Source organism: Carcharhinus amblyrhynchos, chromosome 11, assembly GCF_965287045.1.
Source record: "Carcharhinus amblyrhynchos chromosome 11, sCarAmb.v2.hapA, whole genome shotgun sequence".
In the NCBI taxonomy this organism is placed as follows: Eukaryota; Metazoa; Chordata; class Chondrichthyes; order Carcharhiniformes; family Carcharhinidae; genus Carcharhinus; species Carcharhinus amblyrhynchos.
In genome coordinates, this window is record NC_137334.1 from 12586686 (window position 1) to 12608100 (window position 21415).

Below are 21415 nucleotides of genomic sequence, written 5' to 3' on the forward strand. Positions count from 1 at the left end.
GGGTACATTACCTCTCCAAAATGGTACCTGTTCTCCCCACAAGGGTGTACGACACCTCTAAAGCTCCAGTTTCCTCCCACAGTCCAAAGGTGTGCGGGTTAGGTGGATTGGTTATGCAAAGTTGACCCTAGCGTCAGGGGGATTAGCAGGATAAATGAGGGTTACGGGGATAGAGTTTGGGTGAGATTGTTATCAGAGCAGACTCAATGGGTCAAATGGTTTCCTTCTGCATTATAGGGATTCTATTCTATTCTATGAAGAGATAGCCAGGCAGAAAGCTAATGAAAACACCTAGGGAAGGGAGAAGAAAGAAGTTATTTTCAAATTTCTTGTCAAGTGATGATATTTTTGTTAAAGACATACTGGCATTAAGAAAAATCTTCCTTCCTTTCACATGTAGATTAATCTGCTTGTATCAATAATATGTTTCATTAGAATTAAACTAAAAACAAGTGTGCAATCCAAACTGGTCTTTTTTGTTTATTCGTTTTGTGGGACACGGGTGTTGCTGGCTGGCCAGCATTTATTGTCCATTCCTCGTTGCCCGAGGGCAGTTGAGAGTCAATCACATTACAGTGGCTCTGGAACCATGTGTAGGCCAGACCAGGTAAGGATAGCAGATTTCCTTCCTAAAGGACGTTAGTGAGCCAGATGGGTTTTTAACAACAATTGACCATGGTTTCATGGTCATCATTTGACTTTTAATTCTAATTTTTTTAATTGAATTCAGATTTCCCCATTTGCTGAGGTGGGGTCCGAACCCAGGTCTCCAGGGCATTATCCTGGGCCTTTGGATCAAACAGTTGAGTGACAATACCACTACACTACTATCTCCCCTGCTGAAGGGCCATCCAGGCTCAAAGTGTTGACTCTATTCTCTCTCCACAGAAGCTGCCAGACCTGTTGAGATTTTCCAGCATTCTCTGTTTTTGTTTCAGGTTCCAGCAATTTGCCTTTATCTTGGTGTTAAATATCATGTATTGTTGATATTGGGTTAGTCATGATATACGTATACTATGTTTCATCTTCATGTGTACATTGTTTTTTTAAGTGGGGAGGGATTGTAGTATATTATAAGAACTGCCCTATATGTTCTGTTGGGGAGGTTCCTGTAGTTGGGTGTGTGTTAGTCTTAGTGCAGTACACTAAATGGAAGTATCAAACACAAGGAATTGCTTCATAGAATCCCTATAATGCAAAAGGAGGCCATTTGGCCCATCACAACTGCACTGACTACAATCCCACCCAGGCCCTATCCCTGTAACTCCACACATTTACCAAAGCTAGTCCCCCCTGACACTAAGGGGCAATTTAAGGGACATCAATCCACCTAACCCACCCATCTTTGGGCTGTAGGAGGAAACCCACGCAAGGTACATGGAGAACGTGCAAACTCCACACAGACAGTGACACAAGCCAGGAATCGAACCTGGGTCCCTGGCACTGAGAGACAGCAGTGCTAACCACTGTGCCAACCTTCAGTTACCCAATATCAACAGTATCATAAAACACGTGTTAAATAAAGCACAAGGAAAATCCAAAGACAATAAGATAATGGCAGTGAACATGAAACCCTTTTATTAATTACTGATGACCTAATCCATATATGATCCCTAACTGTGTCATTACAACTGCACAGATCACGTTTAAAAAAGTTTATATCTTACAAGTACAAAAGGAATTCCGCAAAATACAAATAGATTAAAGCAGATTTTTTTTTTAATCTCACACATGGTCCGAAAAGTAACTTGTGTTGTACATTTCTTTATTTCACCCTCTAGGCCCATAGCACCAGTACAAGATTACTTTAAAGTAACTTTTATTTACATTCAAAATGGCTACTTGATGATCATAACACAGTTTGTACATTAAGAGAGAAAGTTGAATGGGTTAGGTCTCAGCAGCATCCAAAGCATTCTCCTAGAATCATTCCCTACCAGAGAACATCCACCAAGGATCCATCCCTTATCCTCATTGTACAGAAATATTAAATAATCCACCGAGTGGCACTTTGGGCAGACTTTCCTACCCGCTGTGCTAATCGAATAACCTAGCAGGGTGGAAAATATGCTCCTGATAGTGCCGGACCTGTTCTGCCAGCGTAATCAGGGGCTGGTTTAAATATTAATAAGCTAACTTTTATGTTATCAGTGAACCTGGGATGTAATAGTCCAGGGATCGGGAGTTGGGTTGCCGGTCAAGAGGCCAGTGATTCAGTGGCCGGCAATCGGGGGGATCCATGGGAGGAATGGGCAGTGGGGGTGCAGGGAATTTGACAGTTCTCTCAGTATAATGTGTACACTTGCACACAATATGCTGGGAGATCAGGGTGCATGTGCAATAGCACCCCTGGCAGCCTGCAGACAGCTTCCCACCATATATAGGCTTCCCCCTCCTCCCCACCCTTACTGGCGGGAATCAGATTACTGCCTCTGTATTGCACAGAGTGCCGTAAACCCACGTAACTTATCTCACTGGAAAAAACGGGGACGAAAACGGGAAGTTTTCTCGCCCATTCAATGCTTAGAATCTTCCTGAGAAAATTCCACCCTTTCTCTCTTCCTGCGGAGGCATTTTCAATTATGATCTTCCACAGCAAAATTCAGCAAGGCAGGGACTGTGAGGAAAAGGTCATGTGCATAGTCCACGTGCTATGCCATACTGATCATTGTACCTGTTTTATGAAGCAATGATGGCAAGCTCAGTCTAACCTTTAGTTCTAAATCATATTAACACAAGAACATTTAGGATGTGTTGTTGGACCCAACACGCCTGTTCCCCTTTCTGTAAATTAACACCAACTCACCTCCTTCACATCATATACTTTAATCCTATCTCCAGTCAGAAGGACAACCAATTGTCTTTTGACTCCCATTTATAACACGTCCAATTTTCCCTTGACCTTGTTCACATCTGTCTGTACTAACAGTCTCCCTCGGTGCCTATTCCACATCTGGACATAGACACCAGTTCATTATTGCAAATAAACAAAGCAGAAGCAATTTGTTTCTCTCAAATATTTATTTCCAATTCATTATCAACAGGAATAATTCTAGGAGAATGATCTGAACCGCACTTTGTACTGCCTCTGGGTACTGACATTTTAAACATTTGGGTGGACTATAAACAATTCAATGTTTAATGGCAAAATGTCCTTCCAACTCCCCAATTCAAAGCTTTTGAGTTCTGCAGCTAGCAAGGCACAATTAGCCTCAAGGTCACGTGGCCTGTATCTGTGAGTCATGTGACCCGCACTCAAAGGCTGCTGGAAGGCTTGAAGTGTCAACAGCCTGACAGGCAGGCAGAGGCTTGGGCTGAATCTGACAGACATTTTAGGGCAACATTTTCAACCAGCATTGTGTCGCAAGGTTGCAGTATAATGCAGATCCGCAGTAACAGTTGAGATGCTCATTTAATTATCACAGATATCAGTGCAATGCTTTCCCGTCCATGCTGTCAGTTAACCGTTGACTATAGTAGAAGCAATTGCTAGAATGAATTCACTCCAACTGTTAAGATATGCACAGAATATATTACTGAGAGAGTACGGGGCCCATGAGACCTTCCGGAGGAATAAGGCTTTCTGTGGAGTCCCCCTTCTTTCAGTTCACATTCTACAAACATTGTAACAGCAGCCAAGGATGAAATAATCTTCCTAAAAGTTGTGGCTGTGTCCAGCAAGCCTACAATGTGGTTCACGTCCACTCAACAAGGGCACAAGGATCCTTTAGAGACCGAATTGAGGCATGGGAGGAATAGTGCATGCAACTAGGAGGCTCCAAGGCCTTAGGCCAGTTAGACCTCAAGAGGCTGTTTGCCAGTGTGTAGGCCAAAGGCCTCATCAGCAGCTACCCTTGGGAAAGCACAGAAGTGGGGGTGGGATTATGACGTTGGGGGGTGGAGGTGGGATTATGGGGTTAGGGGTGGGCGGTGCTGCCAATGTTGACCAGCAAGGAATGCTGTGAATTTAGCCTTTTGCAATGGCCATTTATTAGGGTAGAGTTGTATCCGGAAAGCTGGAACCCAGCAGGCCCAGTCAAAAAGGCTCCCGTTTCTCAAGAGGGTTGTGAAACAGGCCTCAGGCCACTCGCTGGCACGTGCAGGCAGCTGGATGCCTCATTTAGTTCCCAGGTGCCAAAAATTCAGCCAACGTGGCATTTTCTAGGCCTTCAAAGTGGACTGCAAAATTGGCCTGTTTACCCCTAGAAAAGGGATGAGGCCCAGAAAGTTTAGGCCCAGAAAATGGGCATAACATTGGACTATTTCTTTCCCTGTGGTTATTTCCAAGTAATACAAAGATAGCTCCTTTGGTTACTAAGCGGAACATTCAAAGGAAACCGAGACACAACTTAGCTTCGGGGAAAATATGCCTCTGTGGCTGTGCATGGAGCAGTAATGAGAAGGAAAGGTCTACCAAATTCCCAATCAGGAGAAGTACGAAGCCTGTAAGAGTAGGAGGCATACACCTGGGTGGAAATTGAATGAAAGGGGGTCAGTGGCAGGGGTGTAGAGTTCAAGGAAGCAAATTCTCTTTGCAAAGTAAATATAAATTCTATGAAAGCAAATTCCCAAAGATAGTAACCACCTTATCAAAATGCATAAAATAGAGGAGCTTAGAGGGCTTAAGGATTTCTTCATTGTTAATTCAGCGACATTTCCTTGCTAACCGTTTGGTAAAATACACCTTTCAAAAGAGTGGGGTAGTCCTTCACTCGGAAGAGATGGCGAGCACCGTAATCGATATCATAGTCAGTGGCCCTGCCTGATACCAAAGCCCGCAGATTGTTCTCATGAACCTGATCACCCACAGCAATGACAAACATTTCGATGTTCGCTGCCTTCGCTGCTTGTGCCTGTTGCTCTATTTTAAGCACTAGATCTCCCTGGGATCTGCCATCGCTGAACAAGAGGACCTTCCTGTTGGCGTTGCGCCTGTTGTCCCGGTAGTTGGTAATCGCACGGCTCAGGGTAGCTCCAACATCTGTTGCATCGTTCATGAACTCCATTTGCTCGATCCTCTCTGCAGCCTCTGTGTAGTTATCGGAAAACGGCACCTCGAGCTTTTGGTTTTTGCTGTACTGCATCACCGCCAGGCGCACCGAGCTGCCAGCTTTGACCTTGGCGTCCAGGAAGCGCTCTGCCAGCCGCTTGACGAAGACCTTGGTGGTTTCAAAGTTCTTACTCCCTACACTGGTGGAACTGTCAACGAGGAAGGTGATGTCTGCTGACGTGTTGAAGTAGACTGCGGAGAAAACAGTGTTATTGCTCTCAGCAATGGACAGAACAATCCTGTAGTCATTCAACATCAATACTAGAAGCAGGAGGCCGCCATTCGGCCCTTCGAGCCTGCTCTGCCATTCACTTTGATCATGGCTGATCATCAAATTCAATATCCTGAACCCCCCACCCCATCCCTCCTTATCTTGATAGCAACATAGAAACTAGAAGCAGGAGACAGCCATTGGCAACTGTTGAATTTTTGGATGCCCGCGTTACTGCCTCAAGTCCTGTCAATCTGATCTACAAATCTGATGGCACCATGGTGTTCTATCTAGTTTTCTCTGTTTGTGCCAAGGCCTATTCACTCTTCACCTTGGTGCTCACTGATCTATGGTTTCAATGCCCACTCAAGGGCCTCAATTGGTTTAGTGGCAGCGCTGGTCTCTGGAAGCCACTGGTATAATTGCAGTGGGTGGAGGGATGGCGCAGGAGTGGATGACAGGCTGCCTGCTGGATTCCACCCCCCCACCTTCAAACCCTTTAGCATGGGAGCATTAAATCCAGCCCCATGTCTCCAAAGTATTTGGATGACGAGTCCAGAGTTACATTACCACTGTGTTACTGTCACTGTAAGAGATTATATAACAGAACTTTATGCCAATACTCAGGTAGAATGTCAATAACCCATTGAAGAATGGCCTCATTATATTCAAAAGTAATCACTCAACTAAACCACAGTCATTGAGGATTGTGCACTCACTGGATGAGGGGCAACTAATCAGTTCCCGAGACAGCCAGAGGGTTTCAGATCAGCAAAGTGAAGCCATTGAAATAGCTCAGGTCAATGTCTGCAATGGACAACATGGCTGAATCTGACCATCACTACAAAGGTTCCAGTGGGTTATATAGAAGTCTGCTTGCCACCTCGATTGTACCTTGTGGAAAGAGTCCCAGACAGCGACACACCCTGATTTGAATACTGAGCGGCTGGAGACATCCCCCCCAGTGTAAACCACAACAGCCATCACAAGGCAGGTCTGATCAGGTGAGGCCAAGGTAAGTTTCTTAACAAATCGACTTGTGAGAGAACTCATGGGCCAAGAGGGGCAGAAGTGTTCTCTCCACCCCCCCCCCCCCCCCCCCCCCTCAGCCAAGGCTCCATGAGGAGTTTGTGGTTGCTCCCAACTCCAGCCTCCCCCAGATTGACATGAAAATGTCAAAGTGCCTCCTCAAAACAGCCGAAAATCCCCACAATCAACACTAGATTCTTCCCTGGTTTTTCATTGATAAAATTCTCTGTGCCCACATGGGTGTTGCTGGCTAGACCAGCGTTTGTTGCCCCTCCCTAATTGCCCCTTGCAAAGGTGGTGCCGAACACTGTTCCTGAACTGCTGCAATCCAGTGGCAGTAAAGGAATGGCCGATGTATTTCCAAGTCAGGATGGTGAATGGCTTGCAGTGAAATTTATGGATGATGCCATTCCCCTGCATCTGCTGTCCCTGTCCTTCTAGATAGTAGAAGTGGTGGGTTTGCAAAGTTCTTTCAAAGGACATCCTGTAAATGGTGCACGTTGCTGTCACTGTGGGTCGGTGGTAGAGGGAGTGGATGTTCGTAAACGTGGTACCAATAAGTGGGGCTGCTTTGTCTTGGATGGTGTCAAACTTCGAGTATTCTTGCAGCTGCACTCATGCAAGTAAGTGAGCAGTACACCACCATACCCCTGACTTGTGCAATGTAGATGGTTGATAGGTTTTGGGAAGTGCGTTGCTCACTACAGAATATCCAGTGACTAATCTGCTCTTGTAGCCACAGTGTTTACAGGGCAACCCATTGCACAGGTCTCTGGCTGTGAAAAACTGGCACTCCTGCTCCAACAGGAGCTAGGCTCAGCATCGTTAATGCTTCCACGTCCCCGACTCTCTGGTTGGACTGAAATCACTCCTCACTTGAGAATCATAGCCTTTGCCCTTACTTGATAAGGATGCACATTCAAAGTATACTTACTGGGGCAAGAATAGTCTGGACACTTCTTTTCTGTAAGAACAAACACAAAATGTTAATGGAAAGACAAGATATATGTTAACAATTGCAGAAAAATGAGGCCATAAAGTCAGTTTCTTTGGGACACGCGAGGGGCCCTTGCACAACCCCACAACATACCTTTGCAGATGAACTGAGTTACATTCTCAAGGAAGACATCCTCAAGCAACTCCATGAAGTTGTCTCGCTGTAAGCTGAGCCCGGGCTTTGAAGACGACTCACAAGCAATCTGCCTGAGGCTTTCCGAAGCTGGGACGTTGCGGAAAATGTCACTCACACCAACTGAGACCACCTGGAATGCAGCAAGGGATAAATGAGTGACCTGAGCGAGAATACAAAGTGGCTTTAGGAAGGGCAGTCTACACTGGGGAGCACAGTCTGCAAAGACAGTTAAACCAGGTGGGTGGTGGGGGATTACAGCACAGGAGGCGGCCATTTGGCCCATCTTGTTCATGCCAGTCTGAGGACACCCAGGTGTCCTTTCAAATCCCACCTTCCTGTTGAGTGTAGGGTTGGAGAAGGATGCAGAAGTACAGCCAAGATAGGATTTCTACACCAAAAACAATTTCACTTGTACTTTATGTAGTAAAAACTCCCAAGGAGCTATGGGACTGAGCCACTGAGGGATAGAGTTTTGGTCTGGTTGAAGAGGCAGGACTTAAGGGGCACCTTAAAAGAGATGAGTGAGGTGGAGAAGTTTAGGCCTGGACAATTGAACACAGTCTCAAAAGAAAAGGCAAAGAGGTATAGAGTTGGGGAAGTGCAGAGATCCCTGGGGATTGTAGGACTAGATTTTAAGATCAAGGCATTGCCAGATTTGGGGCGGGGTGGGGGAGGGGGGTGAAATGGGGGTGGGGGAGGGTGATGGGGGTCTCCAGGACCTCATGCGTGTAAGGAAACAGACAGGAGCGTTTGAATGAAGGGAGGTTTATGGTGGCTGGGAGATGGCAACCCGACCGAGAGAACTTCCAAATCATGGATCTCCGAAGTAGGAGCAAAGGTACAAAGGATTGTTAAAGCAAAATATTGGGAGGCATGGAGCCCAGAGATAGAGGAGTGCATGGGGCTGGTAGCTGAGCAGGAGACAGGATTGCAGATGGCAGAGTTTTAGCTGCAGATAGGAATTCAGGAGGGTAACGAGGAGGAGCATTGGAGAGTTATGGAGGGGAAACCACATTGAGGCCAGCCTTGTTGTGCAGGTCGAGGTAAGACAGAAAATGATGGACTGGATAGAAGGGGTTTGGAAGCTCAAATAGTCATTGCCTAGAGTCAGGCAGCCTAGTGGGGGACTTGCACCTGTCTGCATCAATGGGGATGAAGTAGTAATGGCCAAGTGCTTCAAGTTTTTGTGTGTCCAGATCACCTAAAACAACCTGTCCTGGTCCCCCTGTGCTGATACTACAGTTAAAAAAGCTCACCAACGCCTTGACTTTCTCAGGAGACTAAGGAAATTTGGTATGTCAGCTCCGACACTCAGCAACTTTTACAGATGCACCATAGAAAGCATTCTTTCTGGTTGTATCACAGTTTGGTATGGCTCCTGCTCTGCCCAAGACAGCAAGGATCCACAAAAGATCATGAACGAAGCCCAGTCCGTTACTCAAACCAGCCTCCCATCCATTGACTCTGTCTACACTTCCCGCTGCCTCGGAAAAGCAGCTAGCATAATTAAGGACCCTATACACATATTCTCCTCCACCTTCTTCCATCAGGAAAATGATACAAAATTCTAAGGTCATGTACCAACCAACTCAAGAACAGCTTCTTCCCTATTACCATCATTCTTTTCAATGGACATAACTCACATTAAGTTGATCTTTCTCTACACCCTAGCTATGACTGTATCACTACACTCTACACTCTCTCCTTTCCTTCTCTACGAATGGTATGCTTTGTCTGTATAGCATGCAAGAAACAATACCTTTCACTGTATGCTAATACATGACAATAATAAACCAAATCAAAGCTCAGCTTGTGGTCAAATCACAATGTACAATTTTCTTCAAGCCCCCTGTTCTGATTGTGCAGGCTGTCTCCACGCTCTGGAGTGAGCCTTCCTCAGTTATGAGTTTAGATGGTGAGTGGGGGGGAGCTATTCAGCTGTGGAGTGCATTAAATGACTGTGGCGACATTAATGAATGGAGTGAATGGGGAAGCTGTTTGTCTGCTACTCCCTTCTCCACTAGTGTAATGGAATGGAGATACTGACATTGGATTGGGGTGGACACAGTAAAAAGTCTCACAACACCAGGTTAAAGTCCAACAGATCCAATACTCACATGATGAAGGTGCGGCACTCCAAAGGCTCATGATTCCAGATAAAGTTGTACATTAACTTGGTGTTGTGAGATTTCTTACTAGTTTGATGGAAGTTTTGTGTGATTTCTTTTAAATGGGTAGTGACTAGTTACAATAATAGATCAAATTAAACTTGGATTGGCTAGTCCAGGTCTCTCCTACTCTCTAAATGGGGGCCTTTGTTGCATGTTGAGGTCAGGTGACCAAAGGGGTTTGGCCAAAGAGGTTGCTTTTAAGGGATGTATTAGAGTCAGAGAATGGGGTGAAGGGGCAGAGAGGTTTAAGGAAGGAATTCCAGAGCTGAGAGCTTTAACAAGGCCAGTGATGAGGAAAGAGAACATTAGAAACCTCTGACACCAGAACTGTGGGCATAGTGAGATCCTGGAGCTTTGCCTGGGTGGAGGAGCTATGGATAGCTGGGGCTGGGTTATACTGGACCTCTGGAGACAGGGAGGCTGGTAGAATGGAGCAGCTAGGATTGGGATGGCATGCTCAACTTCTTCCTACTAGCAAGCTGTTTAACCAGAGGCACATGGACCACCTGCCAGGAGCCCAATCGAGCTACATCAGTGGCTAATGAATGACCTCTTCCTGTCTCTCCTGGGCATTTTGTCCTCATTTGGGGTGTGTGTGGGCGGGGGGGGGGGCTTTAACATCACATGGGGAAAACCACCTGACAGACACGTAAAGGTCTTAAGGGTGGGCTCTCCATTGTGGGCTCTGTCAAGCCAGTGAGAGGGAGTTTCCCTGCTTCTAACACACACCAAACATGAAAGAGGGAAATCTGTCCATTGTCCCTGCACCATCATTTAAAGGAGCTATCCAATTATTCCCAATTCCTTGCTCTCTCAGCTTGATACAATGAATTTCTGTTCCAAATACTTAAGCATTTGAAAGTTGGTATATATTTAAGTGGTTGCATGATTGCTTTAAGAGCTGATCTCATGATTTGATGGTGATGTCATTGGGATGTTTTGGTGTCAATTTTCCATTCTACTCCTTCAATAAATCTCTTGTTAGTTTGAATCCAAGTGTGTAAACCACATCTTTTCTTGTTTAAAACCTGCAACCTGACATGAGTTAGGACACTATAAAGGTCGAACTTGCTACTAGCACTCCTCCAGGCCATGCATTACAGCACTTTAAAACTCACCACGTTAAACAGAAATTCTCATCTCCTGCGGTTACTGGCCTTCCTCCAGTGAAAACAGTTTGCCTCTATTTATGCCATCAAAACCCTTCATGGTTTAGTACATTTATTATGAAATCTCCCCGTAACCTCCTCAGCTCCAAGGAGAACAATCTTCAACTTCTCCAGCACATACACATAATGGATATCATAGAATTCCTACATTGCAGAAAGAAGCCATCTGACCCCTCAAGTCTGCACTGACTCTCCAAAAGAACATCTTACCCAGGGCCTCTCCTTTGCCCTTTCCCCATTACCCTGCGCATTTAGCATGGCCAATCCACCCAACCTACACATCTTTGGATTCTAAGGGGGCAATTTAGCTTGGCCAATTCACCTAACCTGCACATTTTGGAGAGTGGGAGGAAACCTGAGCACCAGGAGGAAGCCCACACAGACATGGGGAAAATGTGCAAACTTCACAGACAGTGAACCAAGGCTGGATTTGAACCTGGGTCTCTTGCATGGTGAGGCAGCAATGCTATCCATATTGACAATAATATGTGGGAATGAAGGAAAGAAACCGTACATTAGCTTCATTACAGAGCGAAGACAGCGACTTGGGGTCTCTCAACAGGTCTGTCCGCCCATCGGTGAGAACCAGAACAACCCGTGCTTGGTTAAGTGATCCTCTGAAGGCTGTCTTTGACCAGTCCAGCGCCGTGCCGGTGAATGTTCCTCCAGCAATCCATTTGAGGTTCTTGATTGCACTAAGAATTAAAAAGAGATTTCCGCTTTTGTTACTACAGGCTTTCTTCAAACAATTTACACATTTACTCATCCCATGACCCGTGTCCTCCTGAAAGTCAGAGTTCACGGACACAAGCTGCCCTTCAGTGTCGTAACCAACTGGCCATTTGTTAATGCCCGAGGTTTGACATTGGTGGCTGGTATCAAACCCATTCGCAAAGGACTTTACACAACCCTGATTTCACCAAGGCCCCATTCACTCACTAACCCAGCTCAAGTCCCTGGGCAGACATTAGGCACTGGGACCATCACTAATCTACCTTCCCTTGCCCTGTCCTGTAGCCCAGGCAGACACAGAACTCAGCTTCTGAATTTTCCAAAGAGTTGGGATGGGGGCAGTGTGGTCTGCTTGTCCAGCGCCTCCTGCCCACCCACTCTGGAAGAAAAGATGGCTGGGTGCCGGCAGGCCTGGAAGTATATCGAACCCTGCAGCCATAACAAACTGCAGGAGGGCCAGAATGGACATGCCTTCCTCAGGGGCGAGGGGGGCCGGGGGGGGGGGGGGGGGGGGGGGGGAACATCCCACTCTTGGGAACTGACAGCCAATCTGATTGGTCAGCACCTCTAGTGGACTCAGCAGTGCCAGAGCTCAGTAGTGGCAGAGACTGGGACTGCAGAGAGGAGGAACAGGGAGTGTGCTGGCTGCCACAGGAGGTTAAGTCCTGGGCTTTAAGGGTGTGGAGGAATGTTTGAACCAGGAAGGGGGAGAGGGGGCTGGCAGGGCAAAAGGAAGGGAAGGCAAGGCAGGGACGTGCTCCTCATCCAGAGGGCATTCCCAAATTATGTAGCCCTTTTCCTACTCACCTTTTAACATGGAGGTCACAGGCTGCCCACTGCGAATAGCCTGACCCTATCAAACAGGTTATGGCATGGGCAGCAGGCATTGCATTTCAAAACGCTTCTCCACAAGGCAATAAGATATTAAAATAATTATTAACACATGGTAGGCAAGAGGGAAATTAGGATGAAAAACAAGGAGAGCTTGACAAGGGCAGTACGAGAGGGAGCAGGTGGGTCATGGAAGAGCCATTTTTAATCTCCCCATCATCCACCCAGGTTGAAACATGGCTGGGAGGAGACATATGAAATCCAGCCCATGGACACTGTTCCTGATGGGCACCTACACTGTGTAAATAGACACTGTCCACTATATTAACCTGTCCTGTTCAGAGAGACACTGTCCACTATATTAACCTGTCCTGTTCAGAGAGACAATGTCCAATATATTAACCTGCCCTGTTCAGAGAGACACTGTCCAATATATTAACCTGCCCTGTTCAGGGAGACACTGTCCAATATATTAACTTGTCCTGTTCAGAGAGACACTGTCCACTATATTAACCTGTCCTGTTCAGAGAGACACTGTCCACTATATTAACCTGCCCTGTTCAGAGAGACACTGTCCAATATATTAACCTGTCCTGTTCAGGGAGACAATGTCCAATATATTAACCTGCCCTGTTCAGGGAGACACTGTCCAATATATTAACCTGTCCTGTTCAGAGACACACAGTCAATATATTAACCTTTTCTCTTCAGAGATCCACTGCGCAATATATTAACCTGTCCTGTTCAGAGACACACAGTCAATATATTTTCTCTTCAGAGATCCACTGCGCAATTTATTAACTGTCCTGTGTGGAGAGACACTGTCCTATAAATGATCCTGTTCTGTGTCGAGACATACTACCCAACATATTCACCTGTCCTGTTCAGACAGACACTGTCCAATACAGTAACTTGTCCTGTGTGGAGAGACACTGCAGAATATATTAACCTGTCCTTTTTGGAGGGAAACTCTCCAATATATTAACCTGTCCTGTGTGAAGAGATGCCATCTAATATATTAACCTGTCATTTTCAGAGGGATACTCTCCCAAATATTATCCTGTCCTGCGTGGAGAGACACTGTCTAATATATGGTTCTGTTCAGAGACATTGTCCAAGATATATTCTGTCCTGTATGGCGAGACATTGAAAAATATATTAACCTGTCCTTTTCGGACAAACACCGTCGAATATATTAACTCGTACTTTTTCAGCTTTTAGTCTGGCGGTTGCATCTCTGTCGTTTTCACCACTGCAACATTACTCTCAGGCGTTGTTTGCAATGAGTATCCCTCTTGCTCACAGTCTCTGCTAAATCGTCATCTCCCTGCTGCAATATGTATATCTCTCCACATTTTAGGAATTGTATCATGCCCCCTGCAACGGGTCATGCTGCGTCTCCATTTGTAACTCATCATCTAGACTGTTGTACTTGCTATTTCCCCTGGTTCCTGAAGCCTTTCTAATGCACCTACATCTTTTGGTGGCAAAGATATAGATCACACCAACTTTAGCAAGAAGGGCAAGTTAACCAAGGAACCATCAGCTGTGAGGTGTGATACGTACACTTTGAGTTCAGGTAGAGAATTAATATTGGGATCCATCATTGAGACCAATTCTTCAGTTCCTGCATGGCTGTACTGAACCACTCCAACGTTGGACTCTTTGCCGTCAAACTACAAAGGTCAGTAAAATAGAGACCAGTGAGTACAAACATGGCAATCCACTTAAAACAGGTTTAAGATGAATAAGGTTCATACAAGATCAAGTGCAATGAGGCCAAGTGTGAGGTCCCCCACATTGAATTGAAGATGATGCTTTGAAATGATGAGGAACAAAGAACAGAATAGCACAAGAACAGGCCCTTCGGCCCTCTAAGCCAGCACTAATTACATTGTCCTGTCTAGACCAACCTCTTATATCCCTCTGTTCGCTGTTTGTTCATATGCCTATCAAGGTAAGTCTTAAATGTGACAAACGTGTCTGTCTGAACCACCTTGCTTGGCAGTGCATTCCAGGCCCCGACCACCCTACGTGTAAAAAAAACTTCCCCTAGCAAGATACTGTCGAGAAACAAAGAGGTTAGAAATCCCAGTACACAAATCATTATGGACCAGGAGATGAGTGCTAAAATCAACAGAAAGACCAATTGGCCTTTACTTAAAGGGTCTGATATACAGAGGGTAAGGTCATTTTGCTTCACTTGTATAGAGTCTTGCTTAGACCCCACCAGCCATTTTACCTTCAGTTCTGGGCATCACACCTCAGGAAAAAGAGGGAGTGCAGCACAGATTATCCCGAATGATACTGGGATAGGGAGGGTTAAATCTGAAGACAAATTTATGTCCTTTGAATAATGTAGATTCAGTGTTTAAGGACAGCACGGTGGCACAGTGGAGGGGTGGCACGATGGCACAGTGGTCAGCAATACTACCTCACAGTGCCAGAGACCCAGGTTTGATTTCCAGCTTGGATCACTGTCTGCAGTGGAGTCTGCACGTTCCCTCCAACTCTGCATGGGTTTTCTCCATGTGGTCCGGTTTCCGCCCACAGTCCGAAAGACGTGTCAGTTAGGTACATTGGCCGTGCTAAATTCTCCCTCAGTGTAACCCGAACAGGCACCTGAGTGTGGTGACTAGGGGATTTTCACAGTAACCTCACTGCTGATGTAAGCAGACTGTGACACGAATTAATAAACTTTAAACATACAAAGGCTAATGAAGACCTGGTAACACTTACCCAAGGTGGGTAAGTGTCGGTGAAGTCCAGAACAGCAAGGATCTAATTGATTCAGGTTCAAGGGACTGCTTATGTGTTCCTAATGTTACACTTATTAAAACTAAATTGGTTTGAAATAAACTCTCGCTGTGTCCAAGCTTTGGATTAACATTAGTGTGAAGTCTAGCCAAAATGCAATGGTGCATTTTCTAATTGTCAATGATGAGTTATTTCTTGACAGTAAGGGACAGCATTTCCAAACCTGAGCATTATCATTGAGGGTTTGTCTCCTATTGAAAAATATTAATAAATTACATAAAGTCAGCAAATAGTAAAAGTTTGAATTTTATTCTGCGCAGTTCTGCACTCCATGTAGCATTGCTCTGTTTTGTATTTAACCAAGGCATGTAGAAGCTTGTCAACAACCAGAGTTTAACACTCCCGGAACATCCTTACAGCAACATTACTGGTGCATTGGACATTCCAGTTACCAACTCCACCCTGTGATCAGAGTAAATCCAACTGGTGCGCTTTCATTTAACTTAAAATCATTGCTACACGTGATACAGTCCACAGAAGTATGAAAACCTGATTTAACTCGACGTTTTCTACAATTTCTAACCTAAATCTAGCCTCACTAAGGTGACCATTTTCTAGATTTCTGCTTGTTTGCCCTCACTGCTCTCGAAAACAAATTAAGTCCGAGATCGCGCTCCATAAATATTTGCCTATCTGTGGTCTGTTCTGGATGGAACATCATGCCAAAATTTTATTTTCCTTCAGTACTGGCCTAGAATCATCAAATTTCTCAGAAGACTAATGACATTTGGCAAGTCCACTATAACTCTCACCAATTTTTACAGATGTACCTTGGAAAGCACCCTTTCTGGATGTACCACAGCTTGGTCTGGCTCCTGCTCTGCCCAAGACTGCAAGAAGCAACAAAGGGTCGTGGACGTAGCCCAGTCCATCACACAAACCATCTTCCCACCCCTTGACTCTGTCTACACTTCCTGCTGCTTTGGAAAAGCAACCAGCAAATCATACTCTCTTCCACCTTCTTCCATCGGAAAAAGGATACAAAAGTCTGAAAACACGTACTAACAGACTCTTCCATATTCTTTCAGACCTTTGAACAGTCCTAGCATATATTAAGTTGACCTTTCTCTACACATCAGCTACAACTGTAACACGACACCCTCTCCCTTCCTTCTCCCCTACGTACTTTATGAACAATATGCTTTGTCCGTATAGCGCACAAGAAACAAATGTTTTTCACTATATCTCAATAAATGTGACAACAATAAATCAAATCAAATATTTGATCATTCATTTGTCTTAAATTTGATGATTTGGACAGAGAAAAGGGATGTTTACTATACCATTTGATTCTTCATCTCAGAGTGCTTGACACAACTTTAAAGTCCTTAAGCCTCATTTATGTGTGCAAAAGGAATTCATAGTCTTTTGAAACATCAAGCTGGATAGAAGACACTCTGGAATGATTTAGAAACATGAAAACTATGTGAAGCAATGCCACATCAATGATTCAGCACCGTAAGAAGTCACACAACATCAAGTTAAAGTCCAACAGGTTTATTTGCAATCGCGAGCTTTCGGAGCACTGCTCCTTTCATCACATCTCTCACCTGATGAAGGAGGAGTGCTCCAAAAGCTCGTGCTACCAAATAAGCCCGTCAGACTTTATCTGGTGTTCTGAGACTTCTTGCTGTTCCTACCCCAGTCCAATGCCGACATCTCCACCTCAGATCAAAGATCGAAACGTCGACGTTGGAATGTATGATATTGAGACTGAAGAAATGCAGTCAGTCTGTTGTGTTGGGAGGACTCAGAAGATTTGCTCTCACCCTGATTTTCTCATCCCTGCTCAGCCTTTCGATCACCGTGATTATAAACTGCTTAGCCAGAGCGAAGTTCTGGTCGCCGATACTCTCTGAGCTGTCCACTATAAACAGGAGGTCGATGGGTCCACACTTGCACTCTGCAAAGGAGAGAATCGGTCAGTTATCCTCAGTATATTCCCTCCAAGGTGACTGTCCAGCATCATCAACATTCTTACTTCTCCTTGTCCCACCTCAGTCTTGTTAATACTCTGTATTTCTTTGACGAGCTTCAGTTCAGTAGAGGGCTTTCCCTACTGCTGGGTATGCAACCAGGTAAATGGAATGAAAATACATGGCCACCATGATAAAACTGAATTTTGGGCCAAGCCAGAGGGGCTGAATGGCCGCTCCTGCCTCTGTGTTCTGATGACAATGCCAGTTGGCCCGTACATTAAGTCATGTATCCACAAAATGTCTGATTCCCTACATCCAGCACTTCTTTTAAAACCATAAATCTCCCTTCTAATATTTCCCTGATGTTGAGACGTCTGGGAGAAACAGGAAATACGCTCTTTCATGTCAGCTACATTCCTTCTTTAATTGACTCTTTCAGTCTATTATCTCCCACGTATTAGAAATGCTTTAAAAAGGATTTAGCTGTCCTGGGTCATTGACCTTACTAGGAGAGACGCTGTCTGCAGTTTGTGTTCAAATGCACTTGAAAGTGAGGGAGTAACCGTGTAAAAATGTGAAACCTTATTGACGGCAGCCTCTCCACCTCTTGTTAACAGATCCCAGAGTACTGTCTGAAACTATCAGGTTCATACTGACTGGCTCAGACTAGGATAGAGACTGATTGGGAAGGGAACATCTCAAAATTGCAACCAAAAGGAGATGAAGCACTGACTGAAGTAAGGGAACGTCTTCAAATACACATATCGAAGTCATAGAATCCCTACAGTGCCCAAGGAGGCCATTTGGCCCATCAAGCCTGCACTGACAACAATCCCACCCAGACCCTATCCCTGTAACCCCAAATATTTACCCTGTTGACCCTCCCTCACACTAACAGGCAATTTAGCACGGCCAATCCAGCTTACCTATGCATCTTTGGACTGTGGGAGGAAACTGGAGCACCCGGAAGAAACCCACACAGACACAGGGAGAATGTGTAAACTCCACACAGGCAGTGACCCCAGGCCAGAATCAAACCCGGGTCCCTTGGCACTGTGAGGCAGCAGTGCTAACCACTGTGCCACCACACCACCCTGAATTCCTGTATTAAATGATTCAGTCTACTCACCACAGCAAGCTGTGAAAAAGAAGAGGAAGGAAAATTAGTAAAATTATCTCAATAACTGTTCACTAAACTGTTAACAAGTTACACATTTTGCTTGATGCTGCATCCAGTCATTTGGTCATCTCATGTTATATCTGGCTGTTGGTCCTGCATTACTTTGTGACATCAGAGTGCAGGCCCGAGAGGGGCATCGCTGCCATTTCTGCTTATTTAACACAAAGTCTTCAAGGGCCAATTGTCTCCAACATTTGCTCTCTCGACAACCACTGTTTCCCTCGCAGGAGGGCAAGTTGGAAATTTGGGCATGGAACGCGTAGGCTTTTCCCAGGAGATCATGCATGATACGTGGCTGAATTTAAGATAAATCCTCCCACTGGACAAGGTCCATCGAGCCTGCACTGACAATAATCCCACCCAGGCCCACTAACCTCAAGTATTTACCCAGTTAACCCTCTCTTACACTAAGAGGCAATTTAGCTGCAAAATTGCCACCTTGTTTTTCTGTCTCGTGATTGTATCAGTAATGGATGTGCCATCTGTGGCATAGCTTTACCCAGTGATGCCATCCAATGAACCCAAGGTTGCCTTGCCGAGGACAGTACGGGGCGCTGACAGGCATTTCCTATACAGTGCAGTGCCAACCAGCAGGGGAATAAGGAAAGCTAAAGCAATTTTGAAAGCTACTTGGGATATCGTGCACAGTTTTAGTCACCCTGTTACAAGAAGGGCATCGATAAACTGGAAAGAGTGGGGAGAAGATTTACAAGAATGTGGCTGGGACTAGTGAGCCTGAGTTATAGGGAGAGGCTGGCCAGATTAGGCCTTTATCCCTTGGAACATAGGAGAATGAGGGGTAACCTTATTGAAGTGTTTAAAATCATGAGGGCCATAGATAAGATGAATGCACACAGTCTTTTTCCCTAGGGAAGGGGTAATTGAAAGCTAGAGGGCAAAGGTTTAACGTGAGAGGGGAAATATTTAAAATGGACTTTCTTTACGCAGAAGGTGGTGTGTGTATGGAATGAGCTGCCAGAGAAAGTGGTTGAGGCAGATACAATAGTAACATTTAAAAAGCATTTGGATAAGTACATGGATGGGAGAGGATTAGGGGGTCAGGGGTCAAACGTAGGCAATTGGGACTAGCTGGGAGGACACCATGGTTGGGCCGAAGGGCCTGTTTCCATGCTGTATTGCTCTATGACTCTATTATCGAGTTCTTACTGCAGCAGCCAATGTTTAATAGTGAACAGAAATCGGAGTCTCAGCTGATCTTCCTTGGCCCAAGAAGGTTTAGTTATGGTCTTATACGTTGGATCAACAGCCTTTACTGCTGCTCAGTTACAACCAAAGAATTCAAACCTAGGAGCTACACGATCCCAACAAGTCTAAAGTTTATTAGTGTCACAAGTCGGCCTACGTTTACACTGCAGTGAAGTTACTGTGAAATTCCCCTAATCGCCACACTTTGGCGCCATTCGGGTACTCTGAGGGAGAATTTAGCATGGCTAATGCACCTAATCTGCACTTCTTTTACCCCTTAACACTAAGGGGCAATTTAGCATGGCCAATCAAACTAACCCACGTCTTTGCACTGTGGGTGGAAACCAGAGCACAATGAACCCCACGCAGACGTGGGGAGAATGTGCAAACTCCACACAGACAGTGACGCAAGCCGGGAATCGAACCCAGGTCCCTGGTGCTGTGAGGCAGCAATGCTAACCATTGTGCTACGGTGCCACCCAGTAGTCAGTAGCACGATAGGGCCATAAACTTTCTAGCTAAGCTTTAGGATAGGAAGTTAATACCTCAGCACTTTTTACTGATTCTGTTACTGACCCAGACACCCAAATTCTTGGAGTGTAAAAGACTGTCTACTTACAGCACATACGCTTAATGATATCCAATATTTCACACTCCTGGAAAAAAGAGAGGACGATTAGGAATCTTAGGTGACACTTATTCCACTCTAACCCTTCCCTGACTTTATTCAATGATTTGAAGCTGTATTAATATATCTCTGTCTGTATTAACATGCCAAAGGAGTTCACCCAATACGTACAAAAGGTCCTGGTGGTCCTGAAGGCCCGGGAGGTCCCTGGTAATAAAGCAGAAGAAATGAGAAAGATTGTTACTACTCATTCCGTGGAGATTATTCTGTTGGTTCTGTGTTTGCACAGCTATACATAATTTTATACTTCATATAGATTTATAGAATCCCTACAGTACAGAAGGAGGCCATTCGGCCCATTGAGTCTGTACTGATCACAATCCCACCCAGGCCCTATTCTCTAACCCTCATTTACCCTGCTAATCTCCCTGACACTGAGGCACAACTTAGCATGGCCAATCAACGTAACATACATATCTTTGGAATGTGAGGGGAAACCAGAGCGCCTGGATGAAACCCACACAGACATGAGGAGTACATGCAGACTTCACACAGATAGTGATCCGAGGCCGGAATCGAACCCGGGAGGCAGTGCTAACCACTGTGCCACCAAGCTGCCCTCCCATCAAAAGGCTGGAACATCCCAACTGGGACCAAATGATGAAATAGAGTCTGCACGTCACAAAAATAAGAGTCATTACACACCACGATTCCTATTTAAGTAAAAATCCAACCAGCTGGTAAGTTGTTAACCTCCTGCCTCAGACTCCCATCCCAATGGCTGGTTATTTTCCAGGGTGCTCAGACATGCCCATTCCCCAGACTCATGGGACCTGGTTCAATGCCAAGATTGTTTACACTCGGAACTTCAATTGCATCTGATGACACTTTCACCCGTGTTATGAACACTGGGATGGCCTTGCCTCCTACCACTGCTCTTTTGCTTTGCATCTCCAGGGTGCAATGAAAGAATAAATAATGCAGTTCGACAAGAGTTCACAGCCTGAACTGAATGTCTAGATATGGAACAACATCTGGCACAAGGGGAAATCACAGAAACCCTACACTGCAGTAGCAGGTCATTTGGCCCATCGAGTCTGCACTGACTCTCCAATGGAGCATCCCACCCTTTCCCCATTTATTTACCCCATCAACCCCCCCTAACTTACACATCTTTGGACACTAATTTAGAATCGTAGAATAAAACCCCTACAGTGCAGGAAGAGGTCATTTGGCCCATTGAGTCTGCACCGACAACAATCCCACCCAGTCCCTATCTCTGTAACTCCACATGTTTACCTCACCAATCCCTCCAAGCTACACATCCTGGGACATTAAGG

The 21415-nt window shown here is 45.4% G+C and overlaps 1 protein-coding gene across 1 annotated transcript in view; it reads right to left on the reverse strand.

The window, feature by feature from the left end:
- Window positions 1-1555: 1555 nt before the first annotated feature.
- col6a1 (collagen, type VI, alpha 1) overlaps window positions 1556-21415 on the reverse strand; it is a 94990-nt gene continuing 75130 nt past the window's right edge. Inside the window, exons 27-35 of the mRNA XM_080198582.1 lie at window positions 20247-20282; window positions 20067-20103; window positions 18191-18199; window positions 16912-17045; window positions 13892-14001; window positions 11277-11457; window positions 7381-7552; window positions 7225-7254; window positions 1556-5242 (exon numbers count right to left, since the gene is read on the reverse strand). Of these exons, the coding sequence (XP_080054708.1) occupies window positions 4641-5242; window positions 7225-7254; window positions 7381-7552; window positions 11277-11457; window positions 13892-14001; window positions 16912-17045; window positions 18191-18199; window positions 20067-20103; window positions 20247-20282 (1311 nt within the window). The 3' untranslated portion in view covers window positions 1556-4640. The remainder of the gene's footprint in view (window positions 5243-7224; window positions 7255-7380; window positions 7553-11276; window positions 11458-13891; window positions 14002-16911; window positions 17046-18190; window positions 18200-20066; window positions 20104-20246; window positions 20283-21415) is intronic.